Source organism: Cebus imitator, unplaced genomic scaffold, assembly GCF_001604975.1.
Source record: "Cebus imitator isolate Cc_AM_T3 unplaced genomic scaffold, Cebus_imitator-1.0 Scaffold355, whole genome shotgun sequence".
Lineage (NCBI taxonomy): Eukaryota > Metazoa > Chordata > Mammalia > Primates > Cebidae > Cebus > Cebus imitator.
The window spans coordinates 545,063-565,876 of record NW_016107670.1 but is presented as its reverse complement, the minus strand read 5'-3'; the positions used below and the strand labels follow the sequence as shown (position 1 = coordinate 565,876).

The window sequence follows — 20,814 nt, the reverse complement described above, 5'->3', positions numbered from 1 at the left end:
AAAAAAAAAAAAAAGATTTTATACTCTTGTTGACAGAGTTCTTGAAAACTTTGATGTATTCCCAGGTACTATTTTCTGATGTCACTGAAATGTTATCTGTGTCTGTATTTTTTATGCTGAAATATTTTAAAGTAAATTGGTATTACATCCTTAAGAATTTCAGTATGCATTTCTAAAATAACATTTCACTTAAATTATTCCCTATTATCTATTATTAAAAGTGAAAAAGCCAATAAACACAAAAAAAGGGCTCAAGCTTATTTGTAATTAGAAATACAAATTATTAAGACAAAGAGATATTATTGCACACATATCCAACTGGGAGAAATTGAAAAGTCTGATACCAAGTGTTAGAAAGGATGCAGAGTGCTGAAATTCTAATCCATTGCTATGAAAAAGGGGACGAAATCCCTCTGGAAAAGTTTTGTCTTACATAGTAAAAGTGAAGCCGCACAGCCCTGATTCCCTCTACCACTGCTAGATACATAACTAACAGAAATGCACAGGTCTACCAAGAGACACATGTAACAATGTTCACACTAGTACTGTTTGTAACAGGAAAAATTTGAGGTAACTCAAATGTCTCTCAACATTAGAAAAAACAAATTAAGGGCCAGGTGCACAGGCTTACGCCTATAATCCCAGCACTATGGGAGGCAGAGGTGGGCATATCACCTGAGATTAGGTGAAACCTCATCTCTACTAAAAATACAAAAATTAGCCAGGCGTGGTGGTGCAGGCCTGTAGTCCCTGTTACTCAGGAGGGTGAGGCAAGATAATCGCTAATCACTTGAACCCAGGAGGCAGAGGTTGCAGTGAGGCAGTTCACGCCACTGCACTCCAGCCTGGGCAACACAGTGAGACTCTGTCTCAAAAAAATAAAATAAAATAAAAAATATGGCCAGGCGCAGTGGCTCATGCCTGTAATCCCAGCACTGGGAGGCTGAGGCAGGTGCATCACCTGAGGTCAGGAGTTCAAGACCAGCCTGGCCAACATGCTGAAAACCTGTCTCTATTAAAAATACAAAAATCAGCTGCTTATGGTGGCAGGCAGCTGTAATCCCAGCTACCTGGAAGGCTGAGGCAGGAGAATCGCTTCAACCCAGGAGGTGGAGGTTGCAGTAAACTGAGATCGCACCATTACACTCCAGCCTGGCGACAAGAGTGAAACTCTGTCTCAAAAAAAATTTAAATAAATAAATAAAGTGAAAAAAAAATTAAAAATATTAAAAAAAGAAAACAGTTAAAACAACAACAACAACAGACCAAGCTAATTTATATTGTTTAGGAGTACAAACATGGGTAGTAGAAAAATTAAGAAAATAATTATCAAAATTCAGAATAGTGTGAACTTTTGCTGAGGGAGAGCATTGCTGGGGTCTTCTGATGCTGGCAGTTTCCTCACCTAGGTGTATAAATGCATGAACTTTCCTTTATAATTATTTATTAAACTATATAAATTATATGCACTTTTTCTATATGTACATTGTGTAGGAGATTAAAAGGTAAAAATGTGATGATATATAAAAAAATATATAAAACTGTGATGACATAAAATTTTTAATAGTTTCATATACTATTTATTTATTAAGTTATTAATATGAACAGCCTTACAGGTGCTTTTCGAAGCCTATAATAAAATATAGTCCACTATCCAGCCCAGGAGAAAGATAACAAACACTACCATTCTTATAGTAAGCATAGCACTAAGTACTCAGAATAGTCTCTTATTTGGACATCAAAGGCAACAGTCAGTCAAGATTCTTTAGCTCCATTAGGATTTTAATTTTCTTGAATTATAGCTGTTTTAGAGTCAAAAGTCCAACTTAAATTATGTACAGAGATGTGTAGCATCTCCTGTTAAAGAGGAGGCAGTCGTTCTTTATCAAAGCCCATCTTGCCTTTTAGGGTAGCAGTGGTCAAATTCCGGTATGGGTAGAAGGCAGGTAGGTCACAGGAAAGTTTTGATTAATTTACAAAGATTGTGTTTCAAAGCTCTAAAAACCCATTTGATGGTGGCAGTGGCAGTGAAGTGTACACTATATTTCACCAAGGGGGTCTTCCCTCTCTCTTTTTTTTAAATCAATTATGCAGCTAGATAAGAAGATCTTCCCAGTGTTGCAGGTTCAGCAACTGGATATGGATTGCTTGCAGTTTGTGCGGGAGGTGGGGGTGCTGACGGCACTGGGGAAAGCTCCCCTATAGTAGGTCTAGCGTGGATAAATTTAACTTTCCGATCAACTTCATCTATCGCATGAAGCAATGTCTCTTGATTTGTCATTACTATGCGTTTGAGTTCCTCCAACTGGTCTAATCGGCAGTTGATTGCTTTTTGATCCTCCCATATGGTCCCAACAGATATAGTCAATGCATTGATTGCAGTTTTGAGTTTCGCAATTGACTCCACAGCTGGGTCGGGTACTGTAATCGTGTTAATCAGCTGATAGTGTGTCTTTCCCAGTTGGTTCTTGTGACTGGATTCCGAGCATCAATTCCACCAGACTCTCCACACCTCCCGGGGTCCCCACCCGGAATGGGCTGCGACCCAGAGTCTCTTTCCATTGGTGATCAATGATCCTTCTACCTTCTGGCTTTTGGTCGTGGGTACCACAAAAATACAAAGAAGAATTGCTATACAATTGTTAAACATTATTATTTGAAAATACTTCTTTTGCTTTGTAACAATTAAACATAAGTGATAGGGCCTTGGTTTTGAGTCATTTATTTAAGATCATTTATCAAAAGAGATACACTGAGGACTAATTTTTGAGCCTAGGAATATAACAATGTCATCTTATTTTACATGAGCTAGTTCTTACACTATCATCAATTCTGAATCTTGTTTAGTTTGGTATTAGGTAACACAGTATACACAATTTATATTGTTCATGTACGAAATTTGTCAATTTTTTTTCTGATTTCCTCACTAGGATTTCACAGTGTCTTTTGGAAAACAGAAGTTGGTCAGGATTTCACATTCTTAGTTGACTTTATTTCTTTATTTTCTTTTTGAGACAGAGTCTCACTCTGTCACCAGGCTGGAGTGCATGGTGCCATCTTGGCTCACTGCAACCTCCGCTTCCCAGGTTCGAGCAATTCTCCTGCCTCGCCTCCCGAGTAGCTGAGATTATAGGCATGAGCCACCATGCCCAGCTAATTTTTTGTATTTTTAGTAGAGGAGGGGTTTCACCATGTTGGCCAGGCTGGTCTCGAACTCCTGACCTTAGGTGATCCACCCACCTAGGCCTCCCAAAGTGCTGGGATTACAGGCGTGAGCCACCACCCCCGGCCGACTTTTAATACAGTGATATTAATTCATTTGATGGTCTCCTTCTGTGTCTTCTAAATCAATATCAAACTCCAAATCATCACTTTCTTCATTTCTTCTGCAGCTTCTTCTATGGTTGGAACTTAGACTATTTTCAATATGTTCTGTTTTTTCTGATTTATTATTGAACCTAAAGATGAAATAGAAAATTTCTCTTTATTTCCCAGGCTTTCATTATTTAACCACGTAGATTGAAAAAACTTTTACCATTACATTTCTTGATTACAGGAATCTAATAAAGTAAGTATAAAGAAAAAGATCCAGCTGGGCATGGTGGGTCACTCCTGCAATCCCACCACTTTTGGAGGCCAAGGCAGGTGGATCACCTCAGGTCAGGGATTCAAAACCAGCCTGGCCAATGCGGCAAAACTCCGTCGCTACTAAAAATACAAAATTAGCCAGGCATAGTGGTGAACACTTGTAATCCCAGCTACTTGAGAGGCTGAGACAGGAGAACCGCTTAAAGTTGGGAGGCAGAGGTTGCAGTGTGCCGAGATCATGCCATTGCATTCCAGCCTGGGCAACAGGAGCAAAACTCCCAACTCAAAAAAAAAAAAAAAGATCCCTGAATACTAACTTGAAATCCAATCAATTATAATACTACTGTCACTACAGTAAGGTCAAAGAAATTAATACATGATGTCTATTAAAAGAAAAGTTGGGCTGGGCATGGTGGCTCACACCTGTAATCCCAGCACTTTGGGAGGCTGAAGCAGGTGGATCACCTGAGGTCAGGAGTCTGAGACCAGCCTGGCTAACATGGTGAAACCCCATTTCTATTAAAAATACAAAATATTAGCTGGCTGTGGTGATGTGTGCCTGTAATCTCAGCTACTTGTGAGGCTGAGGCAGGAGAATCCCTTGAACCCAGGAGGCGAAGGTTGCAGTGAACTGAGATTGCATCATTGCACTCCAGATTGGGGAACAAAAGTGAAACTCCGTCTGGGGGAAAAAAAAAGAAAAGTTGGCCAGTGGCGGCTCATGCCTGTAATCCTAGCACTTTGGGAGGCTGAGGCAGGTGGATCAGCAGTTCGAGACCAGTCTAGCCAACACAGTGAAACTCATCTCTAGTAAAAATACAAAAAATTAGCCAGGTATGGTGGTGTGCGCCTGTAATCCCAGCTACTCAGGAGACTGAGACAGGAGAATCCCATAAACCTGGAAGGTAGAAGTTGCAGTGAGCCAAAATCACATCATTGCACTCCAGCCTAGGCAACAGAGCAAAACTCTGTCTCAAAAAAAAAAAATAAATAAATAAAAATAAATAAATAAATAAATAAAGGTTGTTAAATAACGTGTAATTCTTTGGAATGAATGTGAATCTCACGAATATTTTATTTTCTTAAAAAATATAAAGTTTCACTTTTATTGTCATGATAGAAAAATAATTTCAAAAGTCTATATTAAGCTGGGCGTGGTGGCTCACCCCTGTAATCCCAACACTTTAGGAGGCTGAGGCGGGCAGATCACCTGAGGTCAGGAGTTCAAGACCAGCCTGACTAACATGGAGACACCCCATATCTACTAAAAATACAAAATTAGCTGGGCATGGTGGTGCGTCTGTAATCCCAGCTATTTGGGAGGCTGAGGCAGGAGAATCGCTTGAACCTGGGAGGAAGAGGTTGCGGTGAGCTGAGATTGCGCCACCACACTTCAACCTGGGCAAAAAGGGCAAAACTCCATCTCAAAAAAAAAAAAGTCTATTATTAGTTTGACATACAACTTAAGTCTAAGAGTTATGGATCATCTCTTAAAAGAAATTTATGTATCAATAACTAAGTAAAATTTAAACATAAAAGGAAACACTCACGGAATAACAATGTCTTCCTTCTTTCCACATTTTGCACAAACTTCAAGTTCATAGGCACATGGTCTACAAATTATGTGATAAGAATCCTTCACTGTCTTTTGTAAACATTTAACACTAAAAAACAAGATGTTAATTGATTTATATTTATTTCAGACTTATTTGATAAAATAAGAGGATGTCTCTAAATGTATAGTTAAAAAGCCTAAAAATAAAAACTCCTAAATTTCAATTTCAGGTATTTATCTTATATCACTCTAAATTAATTATATTGCATTTCTAGATAACAGTTTACAGCTGCAGAATAAAACTGCTGGATATTTACTCTTAAAATTTTTTCAAAGTGTCATTAAAAATGTGTTAAAACAAGATCAATATACAAAACTCACTGTATTTCTACATACTATCAATAAACCATCTAAAAATGAATAAAGGAATAAATTCAATAAAAGAAGTGCAAGACCAGTACACTGAAAATTACAAAACATCACTGAAACAAACTAAAGACCTAACTATATGGAAAGATATCCCATATTTTATATGAAAATATTTAATATTGAAGGCCGGGTGCAGTGGCTCACGCCTGTTGAAGCAGGAGCAGCTGCGAGAAACAGACCTCTTGGACACCGAACTATGAAGGAAGAGGTTATTTATTTATTTTGGCCGGGAGCAAGGTGACATGTTTCTCTAACAGCCAAGCTCCTCTAACAAAGAGAAGCTCTGCCTTCATATAGGCTTACAACTCTAGATATTACATGTGAAAGGGTCTTGGGTTTACAGTTTTAGAAATTACATTGTGAAATTCAGGGTCTTAGTCGATGGAGGAGGAGTGGGGTGGGGGTTTGATCCTGTTTAAGTAAAAACAATGCCTTCCAGAGAGATTCCCCCATTTAATGCCTGCCATGTATAGGAAGGCGATTTATGAGGCGCCAGTCGGCCAGCCTTTTCTTCTGTTGAAATGCAGTGTGGAAGTCAAGGGGGAGGTGATCTTAGATGCTTGGGTCTCCCTCCTCACTGTAATTCCAGCAGTTTGGGAGGTCAAGGCAGGTGGATCACCTGAGGTCAGGAATTTTAGACCGGCCTGGCCAACAGGGTGAAACCCCATCTCTACTAAAAATACAAAAATTAGCTGGATGTGGTGGCATGTCTGGGAGATGTGCCACTGTATTCCAGCCTGGATGACAGAGTGAGACTCCGTCTCAAAAAAAAAAAAAAAAAAGACAATATTCAGAAAATAGCAATACTCCCCAAACTGATCTACAGATTCAACGAACTCTCTATTAAAATTCCAGCTGGCTATTTTTTTGCAGAAATTGGCAAGCTAATTCTAAAGTTTATACAGTAGTTCTACCAACCCAGTATAACCAAAACGATCTTAAAAAGAAACAATAAAATGGGAAGATTCACATCAAGTATAGATCATCAGAAAAGAATTGGGAGTGTAAAGGCAAAATAATGGAAATATATTATGGATTTATAGAATATGTAAAAGTAAAATGTATAACAACAATAATACAAAATTGGCAGGGAGGAATTGAAAGTATATTATTATAAAGATTGTGACGTACTTATTCTGTATGGACATTATCAAAAAAATGACCATTTTAGAACAATCTGTACCACAAGAGCAATACATTCTCTTCAAGTATATTGAACATTCTCTAAGACCATATTCACCATAAAGCCAACTTCAACCTCTTTGAAAAAGAAAAAACTCTGAAATTTATATACAGTATATATCATCCTGCCACAGTGAAATTAACAAAACATCAGTAACAGAAAATATCTGGAAAATGCTCAAATATTTAGAAACTAAATAAAACACTTGTAAATAACCCACAGATCAAAGAGGAATTCACAAAAAAAGAAAACATTTTGACTGAATGACAATGAAAATACAACATCAAAATTTACAAAATGGAGCTAAAGAAGTCCTTGGGAAATTTATCTTAATACATGATGATAAATTATATTAAACAAAAAAGTTATCTAAACTACCTTTAGAAAATAGAACAGTAAATTAACATTTATTTGTTAAGCTATATTGGTATGTTTGTTTTAGTATTCCAGAAAGATTTACTTAATTACTATGCAATAAAAAATTTTAAATTTTGATTCCATTAGAATACACGTGTCAAAGGTGTGTGAACCAGAACAACTCCATCTTGAATAGGGGCTGGGTAAAATGAGGTTGAGACCCATTGGGTTGCATTCCCAGATGATTAAGGCATTCTAAGTCACAGGATGAGATAGGAGGTTGGCACAAGATACAGGTCAAGAAGGCCTTGTTGATAAAACAGGTTGAAGCGAGGAAGCCAGCCAGAACCCACTGAAACCAAGATGGCAACAAGAGTGACCTCTGGTTGCCCTCATGGCTATACTCCCACCAGCACTGCGACAGTTTAGAAATGCCATGGCAATGTGAGAAGTTACCCTGTAAGGTTTAAAAGGGAAGGCGTGAATAATTCACCTCTTGTTTAGCACAAAATCAAGAAATAACCATAATAATGGGCAACCAACAACCCTTGGGGATGCTTTGCCTATGGAGTAGCCTTTCTTTATTCCTTTACTTANTCCCTCTGTCACCCAGGCTGGAGGGAAGTGGTGCGATCTTGGCTCACTGTTAACTTCCGCTTCCCAGGTTCAAGCCTTTCTCCTGCCTCAGCCTCCCAAGTAGCTGGGATTACAGGTGCCTTCCACCACGCCTGCCTAATTTTTTTTTATTTTTAGTAGAGATGAGGTTTCAACATATTGGCCAGGCTGGTCTCCAACTCCTGAACCCAGGTGATCCACCCCCCTCAGCCTCCCAAAGTGCTGGGATTACAACAGGTACGAGCCACCAGGCCCAGCTGCTTTACTTTTTTAATAAACTTGCTTGGACTTTAAGGACTCACCCTGAATTCTTTCTTACATGAAATCCAAGAACCCTCTTTGCAGGTCTGGATCAGGACCGCTTTCCAGTAACACATGGATAAAGTTAAATAACTCAAATGGATTAGGAGTATTTCCACAATACTTTCTGACTTCTATTTTTTAAAGTTTTAAAACAATGTTTAAAAAAGTCTCTCTTGATTATGATCATCTGAGGCCTCAACAAAATTATGTTTTCATTTCTTTGAATATTTCATATTAGAAACCCTTGGTGTAAACAAGCCCCCCTATTCAAACTGCTAATGCAGGGATAAAACAGTATTGACAGAACTGTTAGTGTTAAAATTTACATGTAAAATAAGCTTAAAATGGGATGCCTTGTTTTGAAATCTGCAGTCAAAAGATACTGATTTGACATTCTCCTGCCCAACTAGAGACCCAAGAACAGTGATTCCTTAAGAGTCAAACACCTGTATAGCTAATTAAAATGCAAACTCCCTGACTCATGTATTATTTACATAATCAATATCTCAGGGATGGGTCCCAAGAATCTGTTAAAGGTTTTTAGAAATTCTTATGCTACAATCATTTGGAACTTTTGACCTACATCCAAGTAACACTGCCTTGGTATTCAAGTGGTGGTTTTTCAGTGTTTTTAATTGCTGGTAGACATTATAATGGACAATTCGGAGAACATAATGCATTCTATTGCTGAAAACAAGTATGCTCTTTTCAAATTTAAATCCCTTCCAAAAATGAGTTCGGTTTCATTTAAGGTAGTGGCTGTTAGTATAAATATACCTATCTTGTAGCAAGGCAAGGATACACATATATACTTAAAAGTGACATTTTCCTCTTTGTAAATGTTTGTGATTGTTTCTAGGAATTGTGTGTATTCCAAACAGAAATGAAAAGAAGGCAAAACTATCATTATTTTAACATCTCTGAGGTAAAGATTGTAAAAATGTTTGTAAAAATGTAAAGTATAAAAGTTTTATTTCTGTACAACCAGAACTTTACAACCTTCTAGTTTCTCTGTCACAAGAATGGGATCTTAGCGTGCCTTCCCTTTCAAAACTCTTATCCAGGCTTCCGAAAGTTTAGGCTTTTTTTTTTCTCCCACCTAAAAACTACATTTTTATCTATCCAAAGAATCTTGATCTTATGTATGGTAAATTTTAGATGTTATTTTAGTGATAAGAGATATGCACTCCAAGTTGTCACAAAACTTATACAGTATTTTGAAACATCTTAAAAAACATTTATAAATTCTCCAATCACTCCTGAGTATTTTCTCTACTAAGGTTCACGGTGTAGAAAACCAAAACATTTCACCCCAAAATGTGCTTCGTTGGCACATTTTGAGATGGCTGTTTAGTGGGCCTGCAAACACAAACACCCAGAAAAGCTGTCTTTTGTGAGAGTGATTTGCACCTGCAGAGGAAATAAAGTGAAGTAAACAACAGACATAAACAGGCTTTCTCTGAAGCCTGCCCTTGTCCGGATCTAGGAAAGATTAACTCACCTCTAAAACTTTAAAGCCCTGACAAAAACATTTGCCAGAGGCCCTGCAGGGCTACTACCTGTGAGCTTTCTTCTGCATAACAAGACTGCCTTTGCTAGCCAGGTTCCTCCTCTTCTCCCCCCACTCATAACTGTTTTGCCACAATCTGAGCCCCCCCTCCCATTCTTTCCGTAACATCAAGATGACACAAAAATGTTAACGATCTTGGCCTTTGCATTTCTTTTTATACTCGTATGACTCCTATGCACATGTGCGCACATAATAAAATTTGTATGCCCTTTTCCCTTGCTCATCTAGGTATTATGTTTGTTTTATAGATCCAAAACATCAAACCTTAGGGGGAAGAAAATCAAACCTCCCTACAACGGTAAGGAAAAATTTTAAATTCAACTAAATATGAATTTTTCCAAATTTCCCTCAAAAACGGCTATATTGTATTTCATGAGTCCATTGGTAAGAAAACTTTAGAAATGTCAAAATAATAGTTTTGCTTTCTTTTCATTTCTCTATGGAATACACAGGTTAAAAGAAAAACTTTAGCCTAATTACATTTAAAGGAGTTTAATTGGGCAATGAATGATTCACAAATCAGACAGCCCCTAGAATTACAGCAGATTCAGAGACACTCCAGGTCTCCCCGCCAACACAACGTTTTACATTGTATGATTAAACATATCAACATGTGGAAAGTTTGAAGGAAGTAAAATTTCTCCTCTACCTTCTTACGATTTCAGTTTGGGACTGACAAAAAATAGATTATTACTTGCTAGAAATAAAAGACTTTACTTCTTTACGAGTCTCTGACACTACCTTCATTTCCTGGTTATTACACTTTAACCTTTAACATAATTCAGCTCCTGCTGTAGTACTGTCATGTATGTGATGACGAGGTACTTTCCTAAACAATGAGCCACAGTACTCCACCCTTAGTGTACAAAACAGAAACTCAACATTGCTGAAGTTTTGTGAAGTCCTATTTTCCTGCATTGGCTCTAAGTAATCCGTACTCAACATAGCAAGATCATAAAACTTTACTCTGAGATTACATGATATGCCACTTAGAGAATGCTTTTAAGGAAACAATATCCCCAAATTCTAAGTACCTTAAGTATAAGAAGTTACTACACAATTCACTTCCTTGTGTCCCAGATTACGTGTTTGAAAGCAAATGCAGTAGTCAAGTAGATTACAATAATTCTTAATTTTATTTTTTGAGACAGGGTCTCACTCTTATTGCCCAGGCTGGAGTACAGCGGTGTAGTCACAGCTTATTGTAGCCTCAAGTTCCCAGGCTTAAGCAATCCTCCCACCTAGACCCCCAGAGTAGCTGCAGCTGCAGGAGCATGTCGCTAGCCCAGCTAATTTTTTCTGTTTTTTGTAGTGACAGGGTCTCACAATGTTGCCCAAGTTGGTCTAGCACTTTTGGGCTCAAGGGATCATATAGCTTCGGCCTCCCAAAGTACTAGGATTACAGCCAATAATTCATAAAGGGTACAAAATATTTACTTCTGACCAAGTGTAGTTTAGGAAAAATAAAAAATAAATATTATTCAATATTTTAGAGCAGGAAACTAAATCAAAGCATGAACTGGAGTGTTCATGAACTGGAGAGCCATTGATAGAAGTAATAAAAGCTCTCTACTACTTTCACCTTTAAAGGCAGTAAGACCATGGCTGTGGCCAGAATAAAGCCACAGTTTATAGTTATCACATACTACAATGTAATACAATGAGCTATCAATGATTAAAACTCCATTCTAGAACATTTTAATACTCCTGGAATGTGATGACACAATTTTCAAATCACTAATTAACCTTCAGAGCCTTGGCCTATTATTAGGAAGGCTGGAGGCCAGGCACAGTGGCTCACACCTGTAAATCCCAGCACTTTGGGAGGCGGAGGTGGGCAGATCACCTGAGGTCTGGAGTTCGAGACCAGCCTGACCTGACCAACATGGAGAAACCCTGTCTCTACGAAAAATACATTAGCTGGGAGTGGTGATGCATTCCTGTAATCTTAGCTACTCGGGAGGCTGAGGCAGGAAAATTGCTTGAACCCAGGAGGCAGAGGTTATAGTGAGCCGAGATCATGCCATTGCAACTCCAGCCTGGGCAACAAGAGCAAAACTCCGTCTCAAAAAANAAAAAAAAAAAGGCTGGAACTGAAAAGTACGACAAAAACGGCCAATGTGTATTGCCACACACTGGTACACATGAAGGGACAGATAAGCAGAATATGGCCAGGTGGCATGGCTTGTGCCTGTAGTCCCAGTACTTTGTGGCGGATCACTTAAGGTTAGGAGTTTGGGACTAGCCTGGACAACATGATGAAACTCCATCTCTACTAAAAAGACAAAAATTAGCCAGGCATGGCGGTGGGCACCTGTATTCCCAGTTCCTCGTGAGGCTGAGGCAGAGGTTGCAGTGAGCCGAGGTCGCGCCACTGTACTCCAGCCTGGGTGACACAAAGAGACTCTGTCTCAAAAAACAAAAACAAACAAAAAAGATCTGTAGAATATAACTGTTTACTTTTGCTTGATAAAAGAACAAAAATAATAATAATAACCCAGTTTTTTAAACCTAGAAATCCAAACTCTAGGCCAACTTTTCAAGTTTTATTTTCTCTTCATTTAGTGTATATTCAAAATAGACCAAAACCTCCTTTTGATAGGCAACTTTGATTACTGTTCATGGATCACCAAAAGTTATGCAATGAGAAGAAAGAAAAAGTAACAAGAGCAAATGAATGAAGAAATGATAATTTATGTGGAACCAAGAAACAGGACACATAAAGACAGCCCGGGATTATCTGCATTGTTTATGAAATGCAACAGGGGATTCTTGTTCATTTTCCCTCCATTCCCTGGTGCCCTCCTCCCAAGGTTTCCTATAAACATTATTTATACCATTCTTCTACCTTTAAGTCTTTTCTAGACCTCTCTCTTGGTTTCATTTTATTCTTCTGCAGCCTTACCTTGCATCCTCTGCATCTCTTTCTCCTTTTACTCACACCTAGCACTTTTTGCAGCCTGCCCAAGTTATCTGTGGAGTCTCTCTCTCCTAAAAGATGGTAAATTCCTGGGTAACACAGATTAATTCAGTATCTTCTTTAACATACAACACAGTGTCTTGTACATTAAGGATGCTATTTAAAATAACTGCAAATTGAATCAAGCTTTCTTTTTTTTTTTTTTTGAGACGGAGTTTCACTCATGTTACCCAGGCTGGAGTGCAATGGCACGATCTTGGCTCACCGCAACCTCCGCCTCCTGGGTTCAGGCAATTCTCCTGCCTCAGCCTCCTGAGTAGCTGGGATTACAGGCACGCACCACCATGCCCAGCTAATTTTTTGTATTTTTAGTAGAGACGGGGTTTCACCATGTTGACCAGGATGGTCTCGATCTCTTGACCTCGTGATCCACCCGCCTCGGCCTCCCAAAGTGCTGGGATTACAGGCTTGAGCCACCGCGCCCGGCCCTGAATCAAGCTTTCTTTCTGTTGTCCTTAACAATCTTGTTTTTGCTCAGAACTTAAGAGCTCTGTTTGGAGTAATATTCCCCAATATAACTTCAATTGACTCTTCCTAGAGACAATTTTGTTCTTAATACAACAAGTGAATTATAGTAAATTATCTTTCACATCCAGTCCAGCTTCTTGGAGCTTACAGAATACACAAGAAAAGGTTTCCTAACAGGTATTATTTTCATTCTAAAAAGGAAAACTCCACTTAGGGACCTGACATTAAAATAAAAGAAGATTATGAAATTTTAAAAATCTGGATGCTAGTTTTGAATATACTGTTTACTAGCTGTGTACAGGTTAAGTCACCTAATTTTTCACCTCCTTATCTGTTCTTGCTACTTCTACCGGGTTGTAATTAGAATCCAACATATGTGACAGAGGTTTGAAAATGTTAAATTTAATACAAATATCTTAATTGTCCACTTTGATCTCAGAATTCTGGGGTTAAAATATGTAATATATATGATGTGGCAGCCACTTGCTCTTGGCCTCTTAAAGTTTTGTTAAAAATGATTGACAAGAGGTGGATTGACCAATAGGAGTAAGGTTACAAATTTACTTAATGTGCATACACAGGAGCCATCAGACTGAAGACCCAACTTCTAACTTATATACCATCTTGAGGTTACAGAAAGAATGGGGGCTTAGATTCTGGTAAAACAGAGCTGGAAGGAGGCTTGGCCAGCAAAGGTGGTCTTGTTATGTAGAGGAGCCTCCCTCAGAGAGATTTTTAAAGGTTTCCTGCTCTCAATCTCTTCTGGATCTGGGGAAAGAAAGAGAAAGGGGAGGGGCCATGACTGCATTAATGGAGATTCTATACGGATACAAATTTTCCCCACTTAAGACAGCTTTGCAAAGCAACTTCTGTCAAGATGGTGAAGTGCAGCCATTTCAAAGTATGTCAAAGAAATACATTTTGGGGGTAAAATATTTTAATTACCTTCAATGATGTCCTTAGCCAGGCCAGCTTCAAGTATTTGGGATCTTTTCCTTTCCTTTTACCCTATTTCCCCAAACCACACCGGCTTCCTAAAAATTATCTAAATAATTTCAGCAATAATTCTCAAAATTCCCACTAATAGAATATGATTTCTACTTTTAAGGGACTTCTTAAGTGTTCTGGTTTCAACCTTTTACACTTAAAATTCCACTAGAAAGGATACATCATTCAGACCTTAAATAGTACAATGACTGTACTTCCAAAATACCAGTAAAGGTTCTATAATACCAAAAGCTACTTCTACATCCCAGAGGACAGTTCTTACTGAAAGTATTTTATTGATCTAAGAAACATTCTCTTCAATGCCATTCCTAATCCTTATTCATGGAAGTGATGCTGTATCATGGCTCATGTTAGGAAAAACATAAACAACTATAGGGGTTTTCTCAGCTATTTATAGTCCATCTTTACCGTGTTTATGGGGAATGGGGCAGGAAGGAGAAACAAAAGACCTGGACTACAGTTGAAGTATTTACTACCTTTTAATTGTGCTTGGATTCTGGAAAATAGCATTTATTTTTCGACTATCTTCATCTTAATAACCTCTGCCATCACAAACTTAACCTGATTTTTTCAAATAAACTACACATAGGTACACACACATCTAGAAACAGGAACAGGCTAACAATGAAGGCTTAATTATTTAATATATCTTTCTCCTGTTGTATTTTAGAACAATTTTTTTCCTTCCTAATTTATTACATTCTTTGCAGCAGTAAGTAATCAGTTTTTCACTGGGTAAAATGATATTTAATAATTACTTATTTCAATGAAATAGATTGAGATATCACCTGGAGCTTGGTGCAAAATGTAACTCAATGCTTAAAAATGCCAATTCTTCTCTCTTAGCCAATAAACCTTTAAAATATAATGAATACAACTGCTATGAACTTCATCTTCTATTTCTACTTAGTCTGATACCCTAAATTAATAACAAAAATAATGGATGAAATTTGGGGCAGGATGGGAAGGGGCTTGATAATCAATCAACTGGATAAATAATCACATTGCTATGTTAGTTTAAGTGGTAAACATAAAACAATAGAAAGTCATCCTTGGCTGGTGCTGTGGCTCATGACTCTAATCCCAGTACTTTGGGAGGCTGAGGTGGGTAGAGGTCAGGAGATGGAGAACAGCCTGGCAAACATGGTGAAACCCTGTCTCTAGTTTTAAAAAAGTCAGTCTTTAGGCAATAAACACACAAATAAAACACTCAATTTTTACCAACACCTTTTATATTCTATACTGTTTCTTCCTGTCATATATTCTATCATGAAAGCATTGAACTTTGTTCACTTCTCTTTGGCTATTTCACCTAGTCAAAGACTCTTCTCTATACCCTACCATAGACTAAGAATCCCTTATCTGAAATGAGAACTCCTTATCTGAAATGTTTGGGATCAGGAGTATTTCAGATTTTTTTTTTTTCCTTCAGGATTTGGAATATTTGCTAACACTATACTTAGAGTTGAGCATCCCAAATCCAAAAATCTGAAATCTGAAATGTTCCTATAAGCATATATCCTTTGAGCATATGTCGGCACTCAAAAAAATTTCAGATTTTAGGGCATTTTGTATTTGGAATTTGGGACGCTCAAACTGTATTATGAAATATAAAGCTTTTGTGGGCTGGGCGTAGTGGCTCATGCCTATAATCCTAGCACTTTAGGAGGGCAAGGCAGGTGGATCACCTGAGGTTGGGAGTTCGAGACCAGCCTGACCAACATGGAGAAATCCCATCTCTACTAAAAATACAAAATTAGCCAGGTGTGGTGGTGCATCCCTGTAATCCCTGCTACTTGGGAGGCTGAGGCAGGGGAATCACTTGAACCCAGGAGGCAGTGATTGTGGTGAGCTGAGATCATGCCATCGCACTCCAGCCTAGGTATCAAGAGCGAAACTCTGTCTCCAAAAAATAAAAATAAAAAACTTTTGCATTCCCCTTCCTATTACCAATTGTGATAAACACCAATGCTTATTAGCATGTAAACAGTTGTGTCATTAGAAGACTCACAATAAGGCATATAATGTTCAGATATCATGAAATAAATGTATTCTTTAAAGAAGAAAAAACATGAAAAAATTCTTTATGTAGTAATGCATTAAAAAATCAATTTATTTTTCCTTTTCATTGACTACAAATTTATTTGTAAAATAAATGGATTTGTATCCATTCATTTTTCCTTTTCATTGACTACAAACATATCAAAATGGAGGCAAGTCAAAGTGTTTAAAACATACAGACTATAAAATTAGTCATTTAAATCATGGATTTCCACTCAGATACTACAAATTCAGATTACATGGAGATTAAGGACTCAACTGGTACTGATCACTGCATATAGCATACGTTATTCCTCAGGTACCTCCTAGAGAGTGGTGTGGTCAGTTTTTAAACACTGAGAACAAGTACAGCCTGCATGGTTACAGATGGAATCTACTGATAAATTAAATTTGGCCTAATGTGCCAGGGTACATATTTTAAGTTTAGCCTAAAGGTTTCTCTGTATATACTGAACTGTAACCTAACTTGATGTGTAAACTGACTGTAACCTACTATTGTAAGAGTAACCAAGTCTTGGCCAACTGCAGTCTGCCAAGTATTCAAAGTAGGTTCAAATAAGGCAAATGCCAAGCTGTAACCAATCCAAATGTTTATGTACTTCAGTTTTCTGTAAGGTCACTTTCCTTTTTCTGTCCAAAAATATTACTGAACCACGTGGTGGCCCTGAGAGTTGCTCTGAAACTATTCCGGTTCTGGGGGCTGCCTGATTCTTGAATCATTCTTTGCTTAATTAAACTCTGTTAAATTTAATTTGTCTAAAGTTTTCTTTTAACATAACCTATCTAAATTGTGATTACAATTAGTTTAAGGAGACTCTTGTTCCCTTGAGTGCTTGATCAATGAACAAATATAAGAAATGAATGCCAATTGATAGAGACATACAATCATCCAGTGCCAAGGATTGAGTCAAGAAACTATCACAAATTTAATCATAAACTGGTTAATACATCTCTCTGTCCACTAATTTGTTTTCATTGAAAAATGAGGACAGTGATACTCTATTAAGCAACATTTTAGGGGTATAGAAATTCTTTCCTTTAAAAATAGAGATTAAAAAAGGAAAGGGGCTGGCTTATAAAACATTATCTTTAAGGTCTTGGTTTAGCTAATTTAGTTAGAAGACAGCAGCCGGGCGCGGTGGCTCAAGCCTGTAATCCCAGCACTTTGGGAGGCCGAGGCGGGTGGATCACGAGGTTAAGAGATCGAGACCATCCTGGTCAACATGGTGAAACCCCGTCTCTACTAAAAATACAAAACATTAGCTGGGCATGGTGGTGCGTGCCTGTAATCCCAGCTACTCAGGAGGCTGAGGCAGGAGAATTGCCTGAACCCAGGAGGCGGAGGTTGCGGTGAGCCGAGATCGCGCCATTGCACTCCAGCCTGGGTAACAAGAGTGAAACTCCGTCTCAAAAAAAAAAAAAAAAAAAAAAAAAAAAAAAAAAAAAAAAAAAAAAAAAAAAAAGAAGACAGCTTTGTAGCAAAGAGGGGGCAAGCACATGGCTAGGAGGGCAGCATTATGGTGGCATAATCGTCAGAGGTGTGTAAACCAGAGCAACTCCATCTTGAATAGGAGCTGGGTAAAATGGGGCCAAAACCTACTGGGCTGCATTCCCAGGCAGTTATTAAGGAACTCTAAGTCACTGAATAAGATAGGACATCAGCACAAAACACAGGTCATAAAAACCTTGCTGATAAAACAGGTTGAGTAAAGAAGCCGGTTAAAAACCACCAAAACCAAGATGGCCACTAGAATGTCCTCTGGTCGTCCTCACTGCTACACTCCCACCAGCACCATGACAGTTTGCAAATGTCATGTCATGGCAACGCCAGGAAGTTACCCTACATAGTCTAAAAAGGGGATGTATGAATAATCCACCCCTTGTTTAACATATCATCAAGAAATAACCATAAAAATGAGCAACCAGCAGCCCTCGGGGCTACTCTGTTTAAGGGTAGCCATTCTTTTATTCGTCTACTTTTTTAAGAAACTTGCTTTCACGAGATCCAAGAACCCTCTTTTGGGGTCTGGATTGGGACCCTTGTCCTGTAACATAATCTATTTGGCAACATCTCAAGCCCCTATCTCATTTTCTCCCAAACAGCATCACCTTTTTCCCTACAGTCCAGAGGATCACCCCCCGCCACCACCAACCAATCCCCCCAGCCAACTCTCATATTATGGTAGACCTATAAAAGCAGAACTTCTCTGGTGACAAAGCTCTCTTAGCCTCCAGATGCTGGAGTCCCACCCATCACCACTGGAGCCCTTGAGTCAATTTATATAAAATATGGTGTTTTTTTTTTTTTTTTTTCTCTGCCACCCAGGCCAGAGTGCAGTGGTGTGGTCACAGCTCACTGCAGCCTTGACTGCCCAGGTTCAAGTGATCCTCCAGCCTCAGCCTCCCCAGCAGCTAGGATAAGGGTGTGTGTCAGCATGCCTGGCTAATTTTTTAAATTATCTGTAGAGACAAAGTATTGTTATGTTGCCCGGGCTAGTCTCGAACTCCTAGAATCAAGTGATCCTCCTGCCTTAGCTTCTCAAAGTGATGGGATTATAGGTATGAGCCACTGTGCCTGCCTCCCGCTCCAACTTTTTTTTTAAATCACTGGTTTAGTCAACTCTGAACCCACAGAGGTATTTGAGTAGAGGTGATATGAGATGCAATGATAAATTTCAAAGAGAGAGAATAATTTACTTATTCAACACAACAAAGTATGAATAGATAAGAGGTAGCAATCAGTGGGAATAAAAGCTGAGAGGCAATAAATCAGGAGGAGTTAAATACCTGGATGTGAGGGCCAGGGGAGTAACTCTGTTCAATTAAAATATTTAACGAAAAGGAACAGTTGCTTAAGGAATAAAGCACCCTCATGACATGAAACTCTCAGGCCAGACATTTCTAGAGTAACGCTGGTTCCAAGGAAGGTTATATTAGCTCTTTCCTCCTTCACTGGAAATATTTTTATGATGAAATCTACTTTCACATTTATCACACAGCATTTAAGGTCTGGACTCCCTTCTCCTCACTTAGGGCACTTCTGTTTTAGCCTGCTATATTCACTGGACTCCTGGATAAGCTTTTGTTGTATTAAAGAATTTGACAGCTGAAAAGTTTGATAAGATACAAAGATATACTCAACTAAGATACAGAATGTTTCAGTGCCTTAGCTTTGTTGGGTATCTATTTGGTACAGTACAAGGCTTCTCAACCAAGACAGTCTTGACATGTTGAGCTGGACATTTCTTTATTGTGGCAGGAGGCTGTCCTGTGAACTGTGAGATGTTTAGCAGCATGCCTGGTCTCTTTACATTATGTGTCAGTAGCACCCTTCCTGAGGGACAAACTCTACCCCCAACCTACCTCTTTATTTGAGAACCACTGATGTGAAGAATTCACAGGTCCAATTCCAAGCTCAGACCCCAATCTGTTTGAGGACCGTTGCTGTTTTATACCAGCTTCTCTTTTCTTTTCTACTACTATGGCAATGTGAAACATAAGCTAACATTATAATGCTGGTGATTTTTTTTTAATAGGTGGAAAGAGAAAAGAAGCAGGCTCAAGATTCTCATATAAATGGGAGTATTTGCCTACTACATTTCTAAATTAATAGGAGAAAAGGTTGTTTGGTAACCTGAAATAAAAGTCAAAAAAAGGTTTCTAGGTTCCAGCATAGGCATTTCAGGGCCTGAAAGCAAAATCTATTTGTCGTTCCACAGGTATATGTATTAAAAAATAAAAGCAGGCTGGCACTCTGTCGTGTATGTGTTACTCAACAGTAGACAATGGCCATAAACAAGATAGGTGACCTTTGTAAAAATTAATGAAGCATTAGGTCCAGGTGAAGAGGAGAAAAGGACCTTTTGAATTGAATAATACAATGCTGAGAACTCAGTGAGAGAAAAGGAAAACAAAGCTTTGGAATCTAATCAATTTGCATTTGAACCTTAACTCCATCTGCTTTACTTTTTTGTCTTGGGTAAGAAGTATAATCCTTCTGAGCCCAGAATAAAGAAAAGAACTAATTTCATCTGGCCTTGCAGTGCTTGAGAAAGGGGCCAAAATCTTTTAAACATTTATATTTCTAGTACCTGGAAAATATATAAATGTCTATAATGACTTAAGTATAAAAATATCAAGATTCCTTCCTTAAGATTTATATAAATTATTTAATATATTTTTACATTACTTTTTTCATAGGTATTACTGACCAGGGCTGTTTTATGTTTATAAGATCTCTGGTTTCTCCAATAATTCAGCTCCATATTGAGATTATTTACAGTGTTCATGAGTGACCTGGGATTGACCAGAAATGGTAATGAATGGTTTTCATTTTGAGGTTCTTTTTCGAAAGTAAAAACGAAGGCACTTGAAAAATAAAATTTTATACAAAAAGATTTAGACATTTCCTGAACCCTAATTCTTACATATGTGAATAATCTTAAAGTCTGAACCTTCTTATTCAGGTCTAACAATGTTTGTGCCACCCCGTGTCAAGGAAGGTGCTGACACCATCATTGCAGCCCTCCATCAGGGAGTAGCAGGTACTGGCCTTAAGAAATGGGTGGGGTGCCCCTAGTACATATTGTGCTGACTTCTGATTAAAGGGCAGTATATAAAACAAGAGTGGCAGCTGGTCATGGTGCTTTTTATTTTTTTTATCTTTATGAGCTTATCTTTTTCTTTCTTTTTTTTTT

The 20,814-nt window shown here is 38.2% G+C and overlaps 1 protein-coding gene across 6 annotated transcripts in view; it reads right to left on the bottom strand.

The window, feature by feature from the left end:
* Positions 1–20,814, bottom strand: part of CUNH9orf85 (chromosome unknown C9orf85 homolog) — a 165,285-nt gene that overhangs the window by 105,105 nt on the left and 39,366 nt on the right. Inside the window, exons 3-4 of one of the 6 annotated variants that reach the window (XM_017506390.2) lie at positions 5,139–5,252; positions 1,552–3,458 (exon numbers count right to left, since the gene is read on the bottom strand). The exons of 4 other annotated variants lie outside the window; for them this stretch is intronic. In XM_017506390.2, the coding sequence (XP_017361879.1) occupies positions 3,311–3,458; positions 5,139–5,252 (262 nt within the window). In that variant the 3' untranslated portion in view covers positions 1,552–3,310. Of the gene's footprint in view, positions 1–1,551; positions 3,459–5,138; positions 5,253–20,814 lie in introns of those variants that run through there. One more of the 6 variants, XM_037730612.1, reaches the window with a different exon arrangement.